We start from the raw sequence: 23,280 nt of genomic DNA on the forward strand, positions 1-23,280 counted from the left end.
TCTCATATGATAAAGCTAGAGAGAAATAAAATTCAAAATGTGGGATCCATGGAAGTAGAAGAGAATTCAGTGGAGGAGAGGAAGAAAATTGAGGGGAACATTGAAGGCATATGAAATGTGAGGAACTGAAGGATTAAATTGACCAAATTATCCTAAGTACATTTATGAATATACTAGAGTGAATTCAGCCTTTATGTGTATCGATGAAGTACCAAACATAAACTGATAAGACATAAGGGAGAAAAGCAGAGTAGAGGCAGGGGAAAGAAGAAGAGGAGGGGGAGGGAAGAACTGGGATGGTAATAGAGCAAACTATATTAAATGCAAGTATGAATATGTCAAAATAAATCACATTATTATGTATAACTCTAATTCATTAATAAAAACAGAAGAGACTGGGCCTGTAGCTCAGTAGAAGAGTACTTGGCTAGCATGTGTGAAGCACTAGGTTTGATTCTTAGCACCACATAAAAAATAAATAAATGAATTTTTAAAAAGGCATGGTGTCCATCTACAACTACAAAAGTTTTAATTAAACAAAATAAAAACAGAATAAAAAATCATTAAGGAAAATGAAGGAATCAGAAAAAAGAGTAAGTAAAATCCTGGTTTAAAATTATTCAGTTAGAATGTAGATGTGGAAACATTCATTTGTTTGCATGCAAATAACTGAATTTTGAAAAACTTGCTATAGATGAAATGAGACTTTAGAATACAGAATTTCAGAGTTTGGCTCACTTATTCAGACCTTTCCAACTCAAATAAATATGTGAGGATGGTCTGGGATGGGAATAATTCACAGTAAACATAGCCACTTAGAATCTTTTGCAATTCTGGTGGTTAGAATTATTTGTGGTTTAAACAAAGATAGCCAGAGAAAGGAGTAAAGAGCAGTGAAAAGTGTTACAAAAATGAGCAACAATGCAATTTTATGGAGAAAGATGAGATTTAGAGAGTTGTGGAATAACAAGAAAGGAGAAGAAGCCATTGAAGTAAAAGACTAATGGATAGTATTAGAATCTAGTTACTGATATTTTATTAAAAAATCATGAAAAATTAAAAGAAACATAGCCATTTTCCATCCACCTGATACTCCCCAATTACTAAATGTAGGTTTTATTCAAGCATGAATGGGATGTTTTTGAATATTAAGATAAGCGTTTCTAAGTTAGTTTTCATAAGACCAAGATCTTAGTTCAGGACTACATTCCAGTTTTATGCTGTTCAAGAGAAGAATAAACATCTGTTCATCTAACAGAAGCAAATGAGTAGAGTGGGGGGATCCTATATGGGATCCATTGAGTTTGAACACTGAATTTTCAGAGATTGCTGGGGGTGAATGCATTCAAATTAAGAGAATGGCACTGGTATTTGAGGCTCAGAGTATTTATTGTAAATGAGAGAAATATGTAGAAGCTTTCAGTAATGAAGAAGACAGAACTCTCTTTTATCAGAAAACAATATCGTAAGGAGTTATCTGCAGACTTGGTTACACAAAATACAAAACAAAACAAAAAAACACTACAAGGTGTTAGGCTCAACATCATCATATCCAGGGTCTTCTTTTCTCAGGACCAATAAGGATGCTGTCTCTTCCATGTTAGAATTGTCAGCTTCTTTGAGAAATTGAGGAGAGATGCCTGAAATAGTAAGAGAATCCTGGTTTCAGTGGTGACAAAAACGACAGTCCAGAGTCCTCTTGCAGAATGAAAAGACTAGTAGAGTGGCTAGAAAATATCTATGGGGAACCAGAACTTTTCTTGAAGGAGTGATAGAAATATATCTTATTGACTATGTCCTGTGCAAATGTCTTGACTTCAACAATGTGAAGGAGGATGGGTCAAAAATGGTGAGGAGAGGCAAAGTGATAGATGCGAGTGCTCTCTTCCACACCAGGCTGATCTGATTCCTTAAGCACTCCAGGCAGAAGATTGTGGTGAGCCGCTTCTGCCGTTTCTGCAGACTATGGTCGCCATTACGAGATGGCGCTGGCTCCGCTGTGGTATGTGACAAACAACTCCTTATCTGAGAGAGTTGGCACATGATTTTTCACCACCCTGTGAGAAAGCTCCACGCGGCAGCTTTGCATTGGGGCTTGGGAAACTTTATTAAGGCTGGGAGGGCATCCGGGAAGGAGAGAAGAAGAAAGAATAAGAAATATCAAGGGACCTGAATAAACTGCTGAGAGAAGATTCCTGAGTTGCGTCTTCCTTGCGGGCAAGGGGTCGCGACAAGTGGTGCCGAAACCCGGGATTCAGAACTCTCAGTAGTCAGGGGTGGTGCACCGGTTAGTCCCTAGGTAAGTGGGATCCGCGATCAAAGCGGGGTTAGTCCCTAGGTAAGTGGGATCTGCGACTAAAGCGGGGCAGTTCCTCTGTAATGAAAGAGGAAGCCTTGCATTTTATTGCAGCTGCGCCGTGTACTTTTGCTTCTACTTTCGCTTTTGTTTTCTGTGTTTTTTCCGCTGCGTCAGTGTGTTTCTGCTGTCTGTATTTTTTTTGTCGTTGTGTCATGGGTGCCGCATCTTCAAGTCCGCTTCTTCTGGCCCTAGATGGCCTGTTACGTTCCAAGGGACTGGAAGTGAAGCATAGTACATTACAGAGATTTTTACAAAAGGTAGATATCGCTGCACCGTGGTTTGCATTTTCGGGCAGCCTTACTGTGCCTAGTTGGGATAAATTAGGCAAAGATCTTGATTTTGCATCTGAGCAGGGCATGTTAGAGGGTGGGGTGATACCCCTTTGGAAAATGGTCCGTGGTTGCCTTACAGATGGCAGATGCCAGGAAGCACTTGCTAAAGGACAGGAGGTTTTAGAGCGTTTACATGAGGAAAAGTCGGAGACGGCAGAAAGCGAAGTGACTTGGGAAGAGGGGAGTGTGCGGAGCATGACACGGGGGAGGAGACGGTTGTACCCAGATCTCAGTACGCTGCGTACACCCCCATGCGAAAGTGGGTCAGAGGAGGAGGAGGATGAGGAGGAAGAGCTCGGGAGGCTGTCTTGTCAGCTAGGGAGTTTAGCTATAGGAGAAGGGAACAAAAAGAAACAAGGGCTCAGGAAGAACGATCCCCCGGATCCACCGCCGTATGGTGGGGGCACTACGGGGAGAGCTTTCCATGCCCAAACATGGAGGGCTGTTCACGCTGAGATGGGTCTTGCTTATCCAGTTTTTCAGGATGACAACAGGGGAAGAGTCCATGAACCCTTAGATTTTAAAATTGTAAAGACCCTGGCGGAGTCTGTGCGTACTTATGGGGTGGATGCCGCCTTCACACTGACTCAGGTGGAGAATCTATCTAGATACTGTATGACTCCCTCTGATTGGGCTAGCCTTGTTCGGGCTTGCGTTTCCCCGGGTAAATATCTGGACTGGAGAGCATTCGTGCTAGAGGGCGCAATAGAGCAGGCTGCCCAAAACCATGCGGCGGGACATCCCCATTGGGACAAGGATATGCTCTTAAGGCAGGGTAGATTTGCAAATCAACAGACAGGATTTCCTCTTGAGGCATATGATCAAATTAACAACATTTGCATTCGGGCATGGAAGTCGCTTCCAAATAGAGGAGAGGTGTCTGGTAATTTGACCAAGATTCTACAAGGCCCTACAGAACCCTTTTCAGATTTTGTAGCAAGGATGGTGGATGCCGCTGGAAAGATTTTTGGGGATCCTGATAGAGCCATGCCCCTTATCAAGCAATTGGTCTTTGAGCAGTGCACCAAGGAATGTAAAGCAGCAATCACTCCTTATAAAAATAAGGGCATAGAAGCATGGATGAAAGTGTGTAGAGAGATTGGAGGACCTTTAACTAATGCAGGTCTTGCAGCTGCTGTCCTTCGGATGGCAAAAGGGGGCAGTCCTGGTGCCGGAACATGCTTCCATTGTGGTCAACCTGGTCATTTCAGACGTGAATGTCCTAAAAAAGATAATTTTACTGGACCCCCTCACGGTGGCCCTTCCAATGGCCTTCGTCAACCGGGGCTGTGTCCAAAATGTAAAAAGGGGAAGCATTGGGCAAAAGAGTGTAGATCAGTGAGGGACATCTATGGACAGCCTGTTTCAGCTGGGCCAAAAAATGGCCGAAGGGGCCCCCGACCCCAGGGCCCACAAATATATGGGGCAATGGAGAATGTCACACCCAAACCCGAGACATGGCCATCTCTACGCCATCCCATGAGACGCGGAGAGCCACTACAGGTGCCGCGGGATTGGACCTCTGTTCCACCTCCAGACTCGTACTAACACCTAAGATGGGAGTCCAATTGGTGGAAACTGAATTCAAAGGGCCTTTACCACCTGGCACTGTAGGTTTGCTAATTGGACGTGCATCCTCTATATTACAAGGTCTTCATGTCTTTCCTGGAGTCATTAGTCCTGATACTGTAGGATCAGTAAAGGTTATGGTGGAAGCTCCAAGGGGTATTGTGTCCATTTCCCCAGGAGACCGGATTGCTCAATTGCTAATTCTACCCAGTCTGCATACCCGCTTTCCTGCTGATTCCTTTTCAAGGACAAGTGATGAGATTGGAGTTACTGGAGGGAATTCTGTTTATTTGTCCTTAGATATGAATGACCGTCCTACTTTAAACTTAACCATAGAAGGCAAATCAATTTTGGGGTTGCTAGATACTGGAGCAGATCGTAGTATCATAGCACAAAAGGACTGGTCAAAGGGGTGGCCAGTGCAGCTCTCAGATCAATCACTAAGAGGTTTGGGATATGCCCAAGCCCCTCAAATCAGCTGTAGACATCTATCTTGGAAGGACCCAGAAGGGCACAATGGCACCTTTCAGCCTTATGTACTTGATTTACCTATCTCTTTATGGGGTCGTGATCTGATGAAAGACATGGGGTTCACTCTTAGTAATGACTATTCTCCGGTGTCTCAACAGATTATGCAAAATATGGGGTATAGGCCAGGTCTAGGACTAGGAAAACACCTACAGGGGTGTAGGCATCCTGTGCAAGGTCATCAAAAGCTTAACAGATTTGGTCTGGGTTTTTCCTAGGGGCCACTGGGGCTCAAATACCCATAACATGGCTCACCGAGGAACCTGTTTGGGTGCCTCAGTGGCCTCTTCCCTCGGTTAAATTGGCAGCGGCCCATAATTTAATCAAAGAACAACTAAACTTGGGTCACATCCAACCTTCTACTTCTCCATGGAATACTCCCATATTTGTTATTAGGAAAAAATCAGGAAAGTGGCGCCTACTACATGATTTACGAGCAGTTAATGCTCAAATGCAACTTATGGGGCCCATTCAAAGAGGGCTACCTCTGCTCTCCTCTATTCCTCAGGGCTGGCATATTATTGCTATTGACATTAAAGACTGTTTCTTTTCTATTCCTTTGCATCCTAAAGACTCACAACGTTTTGCTTTCACCCTTCCCTCGTGTAACCACGAGGAACCAGATCAAAGGTTTGAGTGGGTAGTGTTGCCACAGGGAATGGCTAATAGTCCCACGATGTGCCAGATGTATGTGGGAAAGGCACTTGCACCTCTCAGACATAAGTATTCCTCCATCAAGATTATTCATTATATGGATGATGTGTTATTGGCCGCTAAGTTAGAGCAGATAGTTAATGAGGCCTATAAAGACTTAGTAAAGCTGTTAGCTCAATATGGGCTACATATTGCACCTGAAAAAGTTCAAACGGGGAATTCTATTGAGTATTTGGGAGCAATAATTGGGTATGATAAACTAAAACCACAAAAAATCACCATAAGAACTCAAGATCTCCAAACTCTAAATGATTTTCAAAAACTGTTGGGAGATATTAATTGGATAAGGGGATATTTACATATTCCTAATGGTGTGCTCCAGCCTTTGTATGCTACCCTTAAGGGTGATCCAGATCTTGCTTCTCCTCGTAGCCTCACCAAAGAGGCTAGAGCGGCCCTTATAACAGTAGAAAAAGCTATACAACATGCTACTCTATGCAGGCTCCAAAGTGATAAATCTTTCCAGTTATGTGTGCTTGCCACTATGCGGCAGCCTACTGGAGTACTGTGGCAAGATGGGCCTTTACTATGGATCCATCCACATATATCCCCAGGAAAATCTTTAGAATACTATCCTGATGCTGTTGCAGCGTTAGCACTTAAAGGGATTCACCAAAGCATTCAATTTTTCGGACAATCACCTTCTTCTCTTATTATACCCTATACTAAGGCTCAACTCAATGTTTTGTGTGCTACTCTAGACAACTGGGCTATTCTATGTTGCTCGTTTCAAGGGGATATTGATAATCATTACCCTTCCCATCCATTACTCCATTTTGTTAAAGAACATCCCATCATTTTCCCTAAGGTAACTTCACCCAATCCAATTCCGGGGGCTGTTAATATTTTCACTGATGGTTCCAAGTCTGGAATGGGAGCTTATGTAATTAATGATTCTCCCCCTGTTCAGCATCAATTTGCTCCTGGTAATCCACAATGGGTTGAACTGCAAATTGTTATTGAGGTTTTTAAACAGTGTTCTTTTCCTTTTAATCTTATCTCGGACTCCATTTATGTGGTACAAGCACTCAAAGTTCTGGAGGCCATGGGAGCTATTAGTAATGCCCATAATGTATCTGCTTACTTTAATCAGCTTCAACAACTTATCTGTAGCCGCACTGCTCCTTTTTATCCAATGCACATACGGGCTCATACTTCTCTTCCTGGTCCGTTATCACAGGGTAATGCCTGTGCGGACTCAGCCACTAGAGGCCAGTTGATATGCTTGGCTTCCTCCTTAGAGGGGGCTAAATTATTTCACCAAAATTTCCATGTTAATGCTTTAACGTTGCGCAGGCGTTTTTCCATTTCAAGAGCGGATGCTCGTCAGATAGTATTACAATGTCCTCATTGTGTCACATTTCTTCATCCCCCTACTTATGGAGTGAACCCACGGGGATTAAAACCATTGGTTGTCTGGCAAATGGATGTGACGCACATACCTGACTTTGGTAACCTCAAGTATGTACATGTTTCTGTTGATACGTGCTCTGGAGTTATTCATGCCTCTGCTTTGTCGGGAGAGAAGGCACGTAATGTTATCACTCATTGCCTAGAAGCATGGGCAGCATGGGGTGCTCCTGCATCCCTTAAGACTGATAATGGACCTGCTTATACTGGCAGACAATTTACATCCTTTTGTTCTACCATGGGAGTGCAACTTACTCATGGTCTGCCTTACAATCCTCAAGGACAAGGCATTGTTGAGCGTGCTCATCGCACCTTAAAGGAAACTTTACAAAAACAAAAAGGGGGAATAGGAGCTGAACACACTCCTAAAGAACGCCTGTCCTTAGCTCTCTTTACCATTAATTTTTTAAATTTGGATATTCATGGTCGCTCTGTGGCTGATAGACATGTGTCCCCTCAGCCCTCTGTGATTGGTTATGTTAAGTGGAAGGATGTTCTTACAGGCCAATGGAACGGCCCCGACCCCGTGCTGACATGGGCACGAGGATCTGTATGTGTTTTTCCCCAGGATCGCACGGAGCCGTTGTGGGTCCCTGAACGCCTGACAAGAAGAGTCTTGACATCAACCGACCAGCAACAAGAGATACCACAGCAACCCTGTGATGAGGATCTTCACTCTGCTATGTGCTCTGGTTCTGGTGCTGGTGCCGATGGCACAGACGACACCAATGCAGTGGTGGGCAGTGGCACGGGCTTGGCCAATGCCGATGCCGGTTCATGGTAGTTCTAGTGTCCTCCCCACTCTTTTCTCTACCTCATGTGAGATGTCTGCTCCCTGTGCCTCTCCTAGAGGGGACGTGGAAAGCATTTTTAATCGATCTCAGGTTAATCTCACAGGAGTTTTTTGTTTCAGCCTTGGAAACGCTAATTGCATTAGCCTTAAGACCAAAAATTTGACTAACTGGGAGGACCCATTGCGGTCCAATCAGGTCTCAGGGAGTATTATTAATGCTGTACTGAGCCAAGTAGTTTCGGGGAAGCAATCAGGTTCAGGGACCCCTGTAAATAGCTCTGCTTTAAACATAACTACCTTGGCTATGATCTCCAAGGTACTAATCCCAGTACCTCCTTCTTTTAATAGTACTTACAATGCCACTCATTTTAAGGCTTCTCCTTATTGCACCCCTGAGTATGGCTTCCCCCCAATATTCACACCTTGCCAAGACCATTCTTGGGAGAAACATCAGGTCGCTAAAGGTTTCTCCTTTTCCCCCTCTCTTAAAAGATACTTGTATAATTCTTCCAACAATAATTCCTCTATAGGAGCAGGTTGGTCCTGGTTTCAATGGTTGATTTCCAATGAAAAGGGGGCCACAGCCGACATCTCCGCTTTGGCTCAATTACAAGGAGTCCAAGGTTGGTTGTTTAATGTTTCTGGCAGTACCCAAGAATTAAAGTGGGGTAGGAGACTCAAAAATATGTCACATAATGCACAATTAAGTAATGCAACGTTACACCCTGCAGCAGTCTGTCTCCAATCTCCGTTCCTGTTTCTTTTGGCTAATTTCGGCTAATGATACATCACAGGAGATGCTTGATTGTTCTAATGTTACCTGCTATTTGTCTGAGTGTTGGAATGGCTCCTGGACTACGGCAGTGGTTATGAAAATTCCAACCTTTGTCCTGATCCCGGTTACTGCAGATCCAGAATCCTTTCCTATTGTTGAATTGATTAGAACCCGTAGAGATTTTGGAATTACGGCAGCTATAGTGACAGCTGTGGCGGTATCTGCTGCTGCAGCAGTTACAGCTGGAGTAGCCATGGCCAGCCAAGTACAAACTGCTGCCACTATTAATCAGGTTATTCAACAAACATCCACCGTACTTGAATCCCAAAGTAAAATTAATCAACACATTTTATCTGGGATTTTGGCTGCTAATCAAAGGATAGATCTGCTTCAAGCTCAAGTTGAGGAATTGTCTGACCTAGTACATTTGGGTTGTATTGATCAACGTGCACATTTATGTATAACCTCTGTCAGATTTAATGATTCCAGAAATGCCTCCCGCATCATCGGGGAATATCTATCCGGAACCTGGTCCATGGAAGCAGAAAACTTGATCCAGTCTCAACTAACTCAGATTGCTGTTTTGAATAGTACCTGTGTCGAACCAGTGACTTTGGGTCAATTCACCAGTTGGCTATCCTCTGCCTTTTCCTTTTTTAAGGAATGGGTGGGAATGAGCATTTTTGGGGCAATGTGTTGCTTCGGTGTTGTACTTTGTTTGTGGCTTCTCTGTCGCCTTAAAACTCGCCATGCAAAATAGAAGGCTATGATCGTACAGGCTCTTGCGGCCTTAGAAAATGGCATTTCTCCACAAATCTGGCTTGCACATCTTATACAGTGATTTCTGGGCATGGCCATTGCACCCCAAGTTAGTTTCACATTGCACTGGGATTGGTATGTCCTCTTCCTTATTCTCTCCCAGTGCTGAATAGCCCTTGCACTCTGCAGGTCTTGTTACCATTGCACGCAGATGGATTTCAGGACTGGTCTTTCTTCTCGGCTACAGACTCTTTACCTTCCTCTGGGGCTTAGGGATTGTGTTGCCAACTTAAATTTTGTCATCATTACCAGGCTACCTGTGTTATCCTACTTCTCACCGTCGTCACGATACAGGATGCGAGGCAAGGCACTGCACTTGAGTGATCCTTGACGTGGACCTCAAGGAGAGCATGTCCTATTGCATGCGGGTTAGACACGTCCACGCCCCGCCCCACGAAAAAAGGCGTCGGCTGATATAGCCTCGGATCTGGGGAAGGGCCCTCCTTAGGACTGAGCCATACTATGCAGCCACTTCTGCACAGTGGGATAGGACCTCTACTCTCGCCTGTATTGTTTTAATAAAACAGAAAGGGGGAACTGTGGTGAGCCGCTTCTGCCGTTTCTGCAGACTATGGTCGCCATTACGAGATGGCGCTGGCTCCGCTGTGGTATGTGACAAACAACTCCTTATCTGAGAGAGTTGGCACATGATTTTTCACCACCCTGTGAGAAAGCTCCACGCGGCAGCTTTGCATTGGGGCTTGGGATGCTTTATTAAGGCTGGGAGGGCATCTGGGAAGGAGAGAAGAAGAAAGAATAAGAAATATCAAGGGACCTGAATAAACTGCTGAGAGAAGATTCCTGAGTTGCGTCTTCCTTGCGGGCAAGGGGTTGCGACAGAAGATGACTTCTCTCAATTCCTCTGTACCTCAATAACATACCACACTTTCCCTCACAGTATTCATGACAAGAAGTTGGGTACTTTGGAAGATGCCAAAGAAGGGAAGCTTAACTGAATTCAATAGTTTCCTTTTCCCATGGATCACATGACCACGCCCATGTGGAAAGCCCACTTCTAAAATATGACTCCATATGTTATTTGAAACAATAAGAGAATTATCCTTCTAGCATAGGAATTTTCAATATCTCTACTTAAGGCTAATTTGCTTTATGGATTAAAGTGGGAAATGTTAATGAAAATAATTGGTTAAGTGCTTCCTTAAAAATAAATTTTTACGGAGGTTGATTCAGCATATGTGAATCAGTAAGGGTAATTTATCACATAAATGAATTTAGAACATAAATTATATAATCAACTCAATAGATGCATAAAAAGATTCATCAACAAAATTTAGCATCTCTGATGACACTAGGGTTAGGAGAAAATTATCTCAATCTTCTCAAGGCTATACATGACAAACCCAACATCACATCAAAATGAATGGTGACAAAATAAAAGCATTTCCTCTAAATATCTAGAGTAGGATAAGGATTCATACTCTCACCATTCCTGTTCTATATAGTTCTTCTAATGTTAGCTATATCAAATAGACAGAGGAGGAAATTAAAGGGATACAATAAGAAAAAGAAGTCAAATTATGTCCATTTGCAGATGCTATGATTCTATACATATAATTTTCATCAGAAGAGTTTTAGAGCTGATAAATAAATACATCAAAGTAGCAGAAAACAGGATCAACATACAAAAATTAATAGTTTTGCTGTATGCCAATAGTAAACCCAACAAAAAATGAAGAAAAGTATTACATTGAAAATAACCTAAAACAGAGCTGGGATTGTGGTTCAGTGGTGAATGCTTGCCTAGCATGTGTGAGGCCCTGGGTTCGATCCTTAGCACCCACATAAAAATAAGTAAAATAAATGTATTGTGTCCAACTACAACTAAAAAATAAAATATTAAAAAATAGCCTAAAGCAAAAACAAACAAACAAACAAACAAGAAAAAATAAACCTATCTGGGAAGTTGAAAGACCTATAAAATAAAGCTATAGAACACTGAAGAAAGAAGTTAAAGAAGACTATAGAAGATGGAAAGGCATCTGTTGTTCTTCAATAAATGATTTAATATTGATAAAATGATTATACAACAAAAATCAATCTATAATTTCAATCAGTCCCAATCAAAATATCAATGACTTTCTTCACAGAACTAGAAAAATCAGTCCTAAAATTCATATAGAAGAATAAAAGATCCAGAGTAGCCAAAGGACTACTGAGCAAGAAGAACAAGGCTGAAGCATCACAATTTCCATGCTCCAATTATGCTGCAGAGCTCTACTAACAAAAATAGAATGGCATTTTTATAAAAAGCAACATTAAAGTCAATGGAATAGAGGACACAGAGATAAACTCACACAGATATAGACATGTGATTCTTGACAAAAACAGTAAAAACACAGTGGAGAAAAAATAGATGTTATGGTTTGGATGTGAAGTGTCTTCCAAAAGCTCATGTGTGAGACAACACAAGAGGAGAAACAATTGGATTGTAAAAGCCTTAATGCAATCATTGCATTATTCCCCTGATGGGGACTAACTGGATGGTAACTGGAGGTAGTGGGATGTGGGTTGAGTGGGTAGGTTCCTGAAGGTATGGCCTTGGGGTATATATTGTGTATCTGGAGAGTGGAGTCTGTCTCTTCTTTCTGATCACCATGCAGGCTGCTTCTTTCTGCCACACTCTTACACCATGATGTTCAGTCACACCTCTAGCCCCAATGAATGGAGCTTTCTGTCTATAAATAGAGACCTCTGAAACCCATGCTCCCCTGAATAAACCCTTTCTCCTCTACAATTGTGCTTGTTGGGTCTCTTAGTCACAGGAGTGAAAAAAACTGACTAAATGGACTTTTTAACAAATGGGAAAACAGAATATCCATATGTTGAAGAATGAAAGGAGCTCCCTCGGTCTCACCCTGCATAAACATCAACTAAAATGGATCAGAGGCCTAGTAATTAGACAAGAATCTTTACAATTGCTAGAAGAAAACATAGGGCCAACTCTCCAATGCACAGGCACAAACAGTGACTACCTTAAAAAAACTCCCAAAGATCAAGAAATAAAACCAAGAATCAATTGGGGCACTTTCAAATTTAAAAATTTCAAACAACAAAGGAAACAAGTGAGCCTGAAGAATGGAAGAAACTCTTTCCATTTATTCTTCTGACAGAGGATTCATATCCAGAATATGTAAAATCAAAATAACCCAATAACCCAATCAGTCAATGGGTAAGTGAGATAAACAGATATTTTTTAGAAGATGAGATGAAAATGGCCAACAAATATGAGAAAACTGTTCAACATTCTTAACAATAAAGGAAATAAAATAAAAAGTACACTGAAGTTTCATCTCACCCCAGTTAAAATGACAAGATTCAAGATAAACAATAACCAGTGCCTTGTTTTAGGTTATTGTGAGTGGAATAGTTTTCCTGACTTGTTTCTCAGATTTATCATTGGAATATTGAAAAGGTATTGATTCTTTTAAAAATATATATAGTTGTAGTTAAATAGAATACCTTTATTTTATTTGTTTATTTTTATGTGGTGCTGAGGATTGAACCCAGGGCCTCACAAGTGGTAAGCAAGCGATCTACTGCTGATGCACAACCCCAGCCTGAAAAGGTACTGATTTTTGGATGATAATTTTCTATCCTACTTTCCTGAATTTGTATATCAGTATTAGATTTATTCTGATGGAGATGTTTGAGTATACTACATACAGGATCCTTTCTTCAGAAAACAGATAATTTGACCTCTTTTCATATTTGTATCTCTTTAATTTCTTCTTTTGTCTGATTGCTCTGACTTTAGTTTCAATAACAATAATTGAATAGGAGTGGTGAGAGTGAAAATCCTTTTCTCATTCCTGATTTCAGAGACAATGTTTTTAGTTTTTCTTCATTCAATAGGAAATTTGCTTTGCATTTGTTATACAGAGCCTTTATAATGTTGAGGTAAGTTCTTTCTATCCCTAATTTTTTCAGACATTTTAACAGGAATAGGTGCTAAAATTTATCATTTTTTATTGCATATATTGAACTGATCATGTGATTCTTAGAATCATTTTTGGTGAACTAAACTTATTGATTTCCATATGTTGAACTACCCTTGCATCTCACTCACATGAAACCCACTTTTTCATTCTGTACTATCTTGTGAAAGTGTCTTTGAATGTGCTTTAATAATATTTTATTGAAGATTTTTGTGTCTTTGTTACTCAGGGACATTGGTCTGTAGTTTTCCTTTCTTGATGTGTCTTTGTCTTTTTTTGGTAAAAGAGTAATACTGGCTTTATAGAATAAATTTGGAAGTATTTCCTCCTTTTCTATTGAATGGAATAATTTGAGAAAGATGGGTATAATTTCTTTCTTAATAATTTGATAGGACTTCTTTTTGTTGGAGGACTTCTAATTGCTGCTTCAGGATCATAGCATGATTTTGGTCTGTTTACGTTTTCTATATTTTGTTGATTTGATTTCTACCTAGAAATTGGTTAATATATTCTAGATTTTATAGTTAAAACTATTTTCAAAATAGTTCCTAATGAGCCTCTGGACTTCTGAAATGTTTGTGATGATATCACTTTCTTTCATCTCTAATTGTGTCGATTTGGGTCTTCTCTCTCTTTTGGTTAGTTTATCTAAGGAGAGAGCTGTGGTAACAAAAACAGCATGGTACTGACATCAAAACAGACATGAAGACCATTGCAATAGAATAGAAAACACAGAACAAGCCCAAAGAGATATTTTCATGCAATACTAGATAAAGGAACAAAAAACATATGTTGGAGAAAAAAGCCTGTTTTTTTAATGGTGCTTGGAAAAGTAGATATTTGTATGTAGAATGAAACAGGTCCCTTATCTCTCAGCCTGCACAAAGGTCACCTAAAATGGATCAAAGACCTAGGCACCTAGACTAGAAATTTTGTGATTGATAAAAGAAAATAGATTCATTACTCCAACATATTGACATAGGCACCTTATCAAAACCCTAGTGATCAAGAAACAAAACTAAGAATCAACAAGTGGGATTGTATTAAATTAAAATACTTCTGTACAGCAAAGGAAACAAGGGAATGAATAGAGAGCCTATAAAATGGAAGAAAAATTTTTGCCAACTGTTCTTTTGACAGAGAATTAATATGCCGAATATGTAAAGATCTCAAAAAGTTAACACCTAGAAAACAATTAATCTAATTAGTAAACAAGCAGTAAAGCTAAACAGGTATTTCTCAAAAGAAGTAATACAAATGACTAAGAAATATATGAAAAGCTGCTTAACATCTATACCAATCAAGGGAATGCAGATCAAACTACATTTTTATATCATCTGGCCCCTGTTAGAATGGCAATCATCAAGAATATACATATTAGGGCTGGGGTTATGGCTCAGCGGTAAAGTGCTTGCCTCACATGTGCAAGGCCCTGGGTTCGATCCTCAGCACCACATATAAGTAAATAAAATAAAGTTATAAAAGAAAAATTAAAAAAAAAGAATATATATAATAAATGCTGGAGTGGATGTGGGGAAAAGTACTCATTCATTTTTGGTGGCACTGAAAATTAGTACAGCCACTTTGGAAAACAGTATAAAGATTTCTCAAAAGACAAATACTGAAACAATTTCATGACTAACTCACTCCTTGGTTTTATCCAAAGAACTAAATAAAGCATCCTGGAGTGATATTGGCATATAATTATTGATGAAAGCACAATTTACAATAACCAAGTTATGGAAACAGCCTGCAGGCCTGTCAACTGACAAATGGATATAGAGAATGTGGGAAATATGCACAACAGAATTCTACTCAGCCATAAGGGAGAATCATATTATTGCATTTGCATATAAATGGATGGGACTGGGGAACATCATACTAAGTGAAATATACCAAACTTACAAAGTCAAACATTGAATTTCCTCTCTTACATGAAGAAGTTGGAGCAAAATAAGACTTGAAGGGGAAAAAGTGGGTGGAATTCCGGAATGAAAATGACTCATGGAAAAAAAAAGAGAGAGATCAGTGGAATAGAGTAAGGGGATTGATGCAAAGGCAGGATGGATGAAGAAAAGGAGGAACTGTGGAATAAAATCAACCAAAGCATATTATACATAAATATACCATGGTGAAGTATATGTGTATGTGTGCATGTACATAATTTTTTATATATATATATATATATATATATATATATATATATATATATATATATATATATCACTGATTGATTACAAAACTATAACAGAAATTAGATAAGTAGAGAAAGGGGAGCAGAAGGGAGAGGTGAAGAAAAGTGGAGAAAATCATGCTAAGTGAAATAAGCCAGACTCAGGATGATAAGAGTTGAAACTTTTCTCTCAGATGCAGAAGCTACATAGAAGTAAGAAATAAAAGAGGGGATATTATGAAAATAGAAGTAAAAACAGTGGCTTATAAGGGGGTTGAAGGGAGGCATGAAGGGGAGAAATGGGGAGGGAGTCTCAAATTCTCCATATTTTGCTCTCTGTGTACTTGAATATATCACAATGAATTCTACTTTTATGTATGAATGTAATAACTCTAACTACAAAAACAATAAATACATAGAAGGCAGACCTGTTAATAAGAGGAAGGTAATCAGGGGGAAGGAGGAAGGAAAGGGGAAGCACTGGATATTTAAATTGAGCATATTATATGTATTTATGAATATGTCAAAATTAATGTCACTATTATGAATTATTATAATGTACTAATAAAAATGCTCTCCAAATACTTCTCACAAGTTTAATGACCACCATACTTCTTGTTCAAACATGGGTCTTGGTTTACTGTGTGAAAATTGGAACAAAGCCCCAAAGTCTCTGCAGCTCATACAGACATGTCTCATCCCACAGGAAGTGTGTGCAGACAGAGGACACAATATGTACCTCCTTTCAGAAGAAATAAAACAGCTTCAATAAACAGAAAAAGGGAAGAGATGACATCATCTTGGTTTACAAGGCTACTTAGATTCTTGTAGTAAAGGAAAACTGATCATTGATATGCCCAAATACATCTTTACCATGACAATAATGCAAGACCACTGGAGACATAGTTATCCACTTACCTGTCTGAGAACACCTGGTATCATCTCCCTCTTCAGGGAAAAAATTCTTCTCCTTCATTCCAAAGGAAGAAGGAATTTCAGGAACTGGTAACTCTTCAACATCATCATAACCATTGCTTGTGGCAACTGCATGCTGTCCTCCAGGTTCTGAAAACAGGGAATAAGGAAGAAAAGCAAGATATTTCTTAGTCTTGGTGATGTCTTCAGTCTCTTCTAATGCAGAGATTCTAATAGCTGAGAAATATAGGCACCATATTCCAAGGCTGTCCCAAAGGCATACGTTTGATTTTTGTATTCTTAGAAATCATATAAATCATCGAAATATTTCAATATATTAAGTAAATAATGTTTTACTAAATACCATGCTACAAAACTGATAAATGTTATGGCTATGAGTTTGAGGCATGTGGTAGAGGGTTGAAAAAATAAGTGTATATCGGTGACTGAGGGTTATTTCATCAGGACTAAGGAGAACCCAGGCTGTTCACATGGCCTCTGAGGCAATGGAGACATAGGAGAGAATTCTGGGTTTCTCTCTCCAACAGATAGGCTATTCTATGAATTTGAATCCCAGGAGGTATGGGTTTCAACATCCTTTAGTGCTCTGCTGTCCTTAAGATTCAATTTTAAAGAGCACTCCTGGACATGACCCACCGTAGTAACTCTCCATTTATTCCACTTGGGGAAGGCCCAGCATGTCCTCTTTTCTTAGGTCCTTTGTAGAGAAAAGCTCCCAGTGATTGATAAGTACAGGCACCACACACTCCTTGTGTTCTATGGGTTATGAAAGTCATTTTATTTGGTCTTGTTGTGCACATAAACTACAAAATGGTTCATATGTCCCTGTTTTTCAGGGTCAAATCCATATTTCCCAATGTTCTCTTTTAGCATGGAATTTTTTAGACGTTTAGGTTCAATGTTCTTTTTAAAGTTATGGCCTTGGATTTTATAATGATATATTTGAGGTGTGTCTATGACCATACAGAAGTAGCTATGAAAACCAACAGACTAGAATCTTATTTTTCCCTTTCTGAGATGACAGACTGGGTGGAGAGAAAAAGTAGTCGTGAACCTGAAGGAAGAGACCCTTCCCATCCTAATCACAGAAAGGTCTTCTCAGATGATAACCTCCTCCTCACCCCCACCATCCAGGGAAAGACTTGTCTCTACTACCTGGAGCAGATTCAGAGTCTCCAATCTCCTCATTGTCCCCTGTGTAATAGGGTAGCTTAGTTGCTGAGCCGTCATCAGACAGGACTCCTAGTAGGAAGAAAACATCATAGACAAACACAGGAGGAGGTCAATGTCATGGTTCAGAAGAAATTTTGAAGCTTCATACTTGTAGAGAGAGCGCTTAGAGCTCCTTCCCTAGAAGGATGCTGATAATTGTTTTAGTGGTCAAGGAATATTCCTAAAAGATCTTGTTCTAAATGGTTGGTCCTCAGGTTGGTGGTATTGGAAAAGGTAGAACCTTTAAGGTGTGGGAACTAGTGGGAGGAATTAAGTTGTTGGGTGCATGCTCTTGAAAAGGATTACAGGATGACAATCTCTTCCTCTTTCTATTAATTTTTCTGGTCACTGTGAGGTGAACATCTTTGCTCCACCACATGTTCCCAGCATGATAGGCTGCCTTGCACAGGCCAAAGGCAACAGGGCCAGGTTACCATGGAGGAAAACATCTGAAAATGTGAAGGAAAATAAAACTTTCTTCTTTTTATTTTGATTATCTCAAGCATTTTATTTCAGTAATAGAGAGCTATCATATATGCCATGTGTGCTTGGGTTAGTCATGTGGTCTTTGCTTACTGAATAATCCCACACTGATGCAAACTCATTCAAAGAAAGGAGGTTATGGAACACACCTGGGCTATTTAGCTGGTTCTCCTTCTCTGGATTTGTGGGGTAATCTATCTCCTGGTACAGGACCTCATCAACAGCATCTTCAAAAGTGGATAAGGCTATGAGAGGCAGAATGAGTTCAACCATTGCTCCTAGAAGTCTTTCCATTACCAACAGACAAAATCTTCTCCAACGAACACTTTAGGAGACATTTCTCTGGGCTTCCAGGGTCCCTTTCTTTAGCATTGTAATCCACTGGGATACAACTAGATTTTTTGCCCACCTGGATCTTTAACCCTGGATCTTAAACCTAGTCTCCACTAGCACTTCCACATAAGAAATCATCATATTTGTGGGCTTCATTTTTAACCTAGGATGAATTCATGTCTTTTAAGTCTCCAAGTCCATGGTAGAGAAGGCAGTTTTTCAAAAAATGAGAATAAGACTAAAATATGTTCTTAAAAAATGCCACAATTGGTCCAATATTATCTGTGCATACTTTCAGGTCATAGCATTCCCAAGTCCCACCTTGGTGCTGTGCTCTCCATCTGAGCAGCTGAGTTCCCAGGATAATGAGAACAAGAAAGAGAAGGGCTCCCAGGACAATGCAGAGGATCCCAGGTAAGGAGAAGATGCCAGGGACAGGGGCTGAGGCTGAACTGGTGCCTGAAGAAGAAAAAGGGCCTTGAGTGTTTAGAGAGGACCATAAGCTCAGAAAAACCCAATTATTCTGGTCATCACTTGAGTCCTCAGGACCATGAAGTCCCTAGTTCAGACATTATATATCATGAAACTCAGGATATTATCACCCTAGATCCTGCTCTTAACTGTGTTAACTATCTTCTGAGTCTGGTGGAATGTGATGGACATCATTATCCAAAGTACATGTATGAAGACTTGAACTGGGTGTCAACATACTTTATATACAAACAGAGATATAAAAAAATTGTGGTATATATGTGTAATAAGAATTGTAATGCAAAAAAAGAGAACAGAGTGCATGTATAAATGCATGAATTGGCATGAACATACTCTATATACAAAGATATGAAAAATCGTGGTATGTGTAATAAGATATGTGTAATAAGAATTGTAATGATTTCCAATGTCATGTATTTTTAAAAAATAAAATCAATAAAACTAAAAAAAAATAAAGTTAATGCAGGTGAAGCTTTGGAGCTCTCTGACTGCTTCAATTTAACACAAATGATGGCTTCTTCTAACACTGGACCATCAGGGCTACTGTAATATGACCAGAGCTGTGTAGACTCCATAGTGCAGAACACTGAAAATCTGCTTATCTCCTTCATTACCTTGTTCAGACCAAAGATTCACTTACTTCTCAGGGTGGGGAGAGTTTTTGTCCTTTCACCTGGGGAGAAGAAAAGAAAAATTTAATCACTGTACTGTGTTTGTCTGGGAAATGTCACTGGGTCCCTCCAACCACCACTGACACATAGTTCTGTCCCAGAAGCCAGGAGATTGGGCACAGCCTTCCAGAGCCAAAGCATAGGGAAGCAAAGCAGCCTTGGAAGCCCTCTAGATGCAAACACACTCCTTCAGCCCTGGCCCTCTCTCCTGTCTTGCTACTCACCAGAGCACCTCACACCAGCGTCCTCCTCATGCTTGCAGTCATTCTGTCTCCAGGTTGCTGCAGCACAGGCCCACAGGGAGGGCTCCCTGCCCCTGCACTGCACCTCTTCCAGCCAGATGCTTCCATTTCCAGGGCCAAATGCAGCCTTCCCTGGGGCTTCCAGGGCAGAGCCACAGCCCAGCTGCTGACACACCACCTCAGCCTCTGCCAGGCTCCAGGAGTCATCACACACAGTGCCCCAGGCACCTTCATACCAAACCTCCACTGGCCCTGAGCACTCGCTGTCTCCTCCCCTGAGTCGGAGCTTCTCTTTGTCTGCAAAGACAGCCACACCTGCTCTTACTGCCCTGGTGGGAGGAAAGGAGCTCCTGGAAGCCATGGGGAAGGTGGGAGGGGATGAGGTACCTGTGCAGGGTGCAGTGGCTGGACAGCTCTTGGGTCTGTTTCCTGTAGGAGCAAACAGAGGGGAAGCACTGGTAGGCGACAGCTACGGAGATCCTACCCCCAGACAAATCTCTCCTAGGTCCTGGGCTCAGTTCAGGTGACATGTGGAAATAAGGTGCTTCAGAAGTAGTCTATTAGACTGGGTTACTGAGACATTCCCTGGACCATATTCCTATCAGTAGCTGAAATTATTTTTATCAATTTACCTGTGTTTACTATGCCTACTATGTGAAAAAAAACCAAAAACATGATCATGCACATGCTCATGTGTGTACACTCAAACACACACAGACACATATAATCCAGAAGGAGAACTCCTATAGAAAAAGGCCTTGCCTCATTTCCTCTGTTCCTGCAAACAGGACAATGCCTGGCATGTTGAATGCATTCATTAGAAGTATGTATGGGTGACTTTCTATGAATGCTATGAACAGTGGCTTGATAAATATTGATTGATTAAATAAATAGATGAGGAAAATATGCTGAAAATTATTATTTTTAATTCCTGCTAATCCAAAAGGTAATAAAAGAAATGTAAGTTAATGTCAGTGATTTGTGGTAATAAATGTTAGGCATTTAAAACATAAGTACTGAGTAATCCCCAAAATAAATTGTACTCAGTATCTCTCATATTGTTAATACAAATTATAAACATTGACAGTATTCATTTAAATTAATTGAAACTATTATTTTAGATAAATTAAAAATATTTTTTACATAAATAAAGAAGCAGTATTCAGAGAAAAGTAAATAAGTAGACAATAGTTAGCTGATAAAATAAAAACATTTGCATGAAAAGATAAAAACATTTGCATGAGGAAAATCAATACATGAAAGGACATAGAGGTAACATGGAGCCAAGTAAAACAAAATGAAATAATATATATAAATGAAAATTAACAATGAGAAAACATTCATGATACTTGTCCTTAGACACTATCATGAATATTCATTATCCTCATTATTCTGTCAACCTCCTACACTATACTGAGAACATCTCTAGAAATGATGGCAGGACCTGTCTTGGGTGGTTGCTCACTTCACGATTGGATGTCTCAATATGCGGAATCTATTGTACCTTATCTTATTATTTATTAACACTTCAGCCTCTACAGGAAAAAGGAAAAAAAAATAAGGTGAGGAAAGGGAGGAAAAGAGTAAGCATTTGCTTTTAAAATGTTTACCATCATTTATCATCTCATCCTCCCTGGATTTCAGGTTGTTTCTAGCATAGGTTTGTGGGCTTTGTTCCTTTTTGATTTTTTAGCTTCTTTTTTGTTCTTTGATTTTAGTTTAATGGTCAAGTTATTTAAAAAACAGTGTTTTTCTATCAAGATATGAAATACCAAATGACAACAATTGCTCCTACAAAATAATATGACAATATATGTTCAAAAAATAGATATCCTGTGATCTTGCAACCATTGGCAGTCATCTTGTAGTAATAACCTACTAGTATGTAGAGTTACATGTGCAAGGACATTTGTTACAATATTGATTTTAGAAGGGAAAAATAGAAAACAATTTTAAACAAATAGCCAACTGATTATGCAAGTGTAATACTAATCTCTTAAGAATGTAAAATTATGGAGTTGTTTTACAAAAGAGTGAGCTCTACTTGAGGCATATCCATAATATATTGTTAAGAAAGCCAATGTAACAATAGTAAGTATGATACAATCCTAGCATTGTAAAACCAAATAAAAAGACACAAGATAAATGTTTTTAAAAAATATAAACATTTTTATCACTATATGAGTTTAGATAGAATTCCATGAAAACGAAGGATTGGGAAAAGAATAACTACCAGTCCATTAATCATATGCACATCAGGATAATATGAATAAACAAGTGGTTATGTAATGTCACTAATGTATATTTTATATTTTAATATGTCTTCCTTGATTTCAATGAGTAATTAAGGTTTTGGTAATTCAGTGTAATAGAAAAGATATTGTTTAACTCTACACCAAAATTAAACTAGAGGGAAGAACATAAATCCCCTAGTGTCAAATATGTGGCCAATTCTGTGAAGAGAGAAAAAGTATAATACAGCATAAGAGAAGGTGGGGTGGACATGCCTTTATGCCTCCAGTGCTCTTTGCCCAGAGAGACAACATTACTCATTCCCTTGGGTTCCTCGCATGGTGAGGTTCTTTAGAGTTACTTAAACTTAGAGTGAACCCAAACACAACCAGTAGTAATCTGCACCCATGAGTCACATTCTTGACCCAAGAAGTGGCTCACAGTCTCCTCCCTCTTCCATGGGGAAGTCCTTCAAAGTTTGAGAACAACAATCTGTTCACTCTTCCCTGGCATTTCTGCAAATTATGGCAATTACAAACTGCTGAGCCATGGTTTCCAGTTGTTTCTGCATTTGGGAGCCACAGAGAAATTTGTCAGTGTCACGTCTAAAGGCAGCTCACCTGTGACACGCAACACACTTATTGACTTGGTAATCAAATGAGCATATTTCCAGCATTAAATAGACAATATGTTATGGAAGACAAAGACCACTGAAGATTGTTGGAAGAGTCCAAGCAACAAGTAATCTTTCCTGAACTAAGATGAGGGTAGGAAGGAAAGAGTAGAAGGAATTAGGACATGGTTTCTGGTACAGGCATAGAACTTGCTACTACATTGGAACTGGAGGGAGAGTGAAATGGAGATGTGAATGTAGACTGAGAATAAGTAACTGAGCAACAACAGTGGCATTAACTGTATGGGGAATAGAACAGGGAGAAAAAGGTAAGAGGCAGGGCTTGAAGGGGTGGAATAAAATGCTCTACTTTGAAAACTAAATTTGAGTTGTCCATTATATATTCAAGTGAGGTTCTATTAATAATGAAATATAAGAGTTTGAATTTAAGGGCAGAGACCAGGTATGCAGGTATGGATCTGTCAGTGGAATGATATCATCTAAGGCCTGGACTCCAATGAGATAAGGGAAGGAAAAGAGCTAAGGAAGAATAGAGAGTCTAAAATTTAGATATTAAACAAAGAAGTTGCAAGACTCTAATACAGAATAATAATCTGTAAATTAGAGTGACCATGAGG

General features: G+C 39.8%; 2 protein-coding genes across 2 annotated transcripts in view; both read right to left on the reverse strand.

Moving 5' to 3' along the window:
- Positions 1-23,280, reverse strand: part of LOC114104827 (antigen WC1.1-like) — a 185,280-nt gene that overhangs the window by 130,900 nt on the left and 31,100 nt on the right.
- Positions 1,366-20,158, reverse strand: LOC114104824 (antigen WC1.1-like). Its single transcript, XM_071609186.1, has 7 exons — positions 19,780-20,158; positions 19,525-19,581; positions 18,714-18,851; positions 18,209-18,304; positions 17,520-17,606; positions 16,347-16,493; positions 1,366-1,640 (listed from the first exon to the last, which is right to left on the reverse strand). The coding sequence occupies exons 1-7, from the start codon at positions 20,156-20,158 to the stop codon at positions 1,522-1,524; spliced, it is 1,023 nt and encodes a 340-aa protein (XP_071465287.1). The 3' UTR covers positions 1,366-1,521.

Source organism: Marmota flaviventris, chromosome 3, assembly GCF_047511675.1.
Source record: "Marmota flaviventris isolate mMarFla1 chromosome 3, mMarFla1.hap1, whole genome shotgun sequence".
Classification (NCBI taxonomy): domain Eukaryota; kingdom Metazoa; phylum Chordata; class Mammalia; order Rodentia; family Sciuridae; genus Marmota; species Marmota flaviventris.

Excerpts from the sequence above, each read along its gene's own strand:
- LOC114104824 (XM_071609186.1), bottom strand. The coding sequence starts at position 20,158 with ATGGCTTCCAGGAGCTCCTTTCCTCCCACCAGGGCAGTAAGAGCAGGT. Across the intron at positions 19,582-19,779 it reads CGCTGGTGTGAGGTGCTCTG|AAATTTTTCTTTTCTTCTCC; the intron begins GTGAGTAGCAAG and ends AGTACAGTGATT. Across the intron at positions 18,852-19,524 it reads AACTCTCCCCACCCTGAGAA|GCACCAGTTCAGCCTCAGCC; the intron begins GTAAGTGAATCT and ends TTTCTTCTTCAG.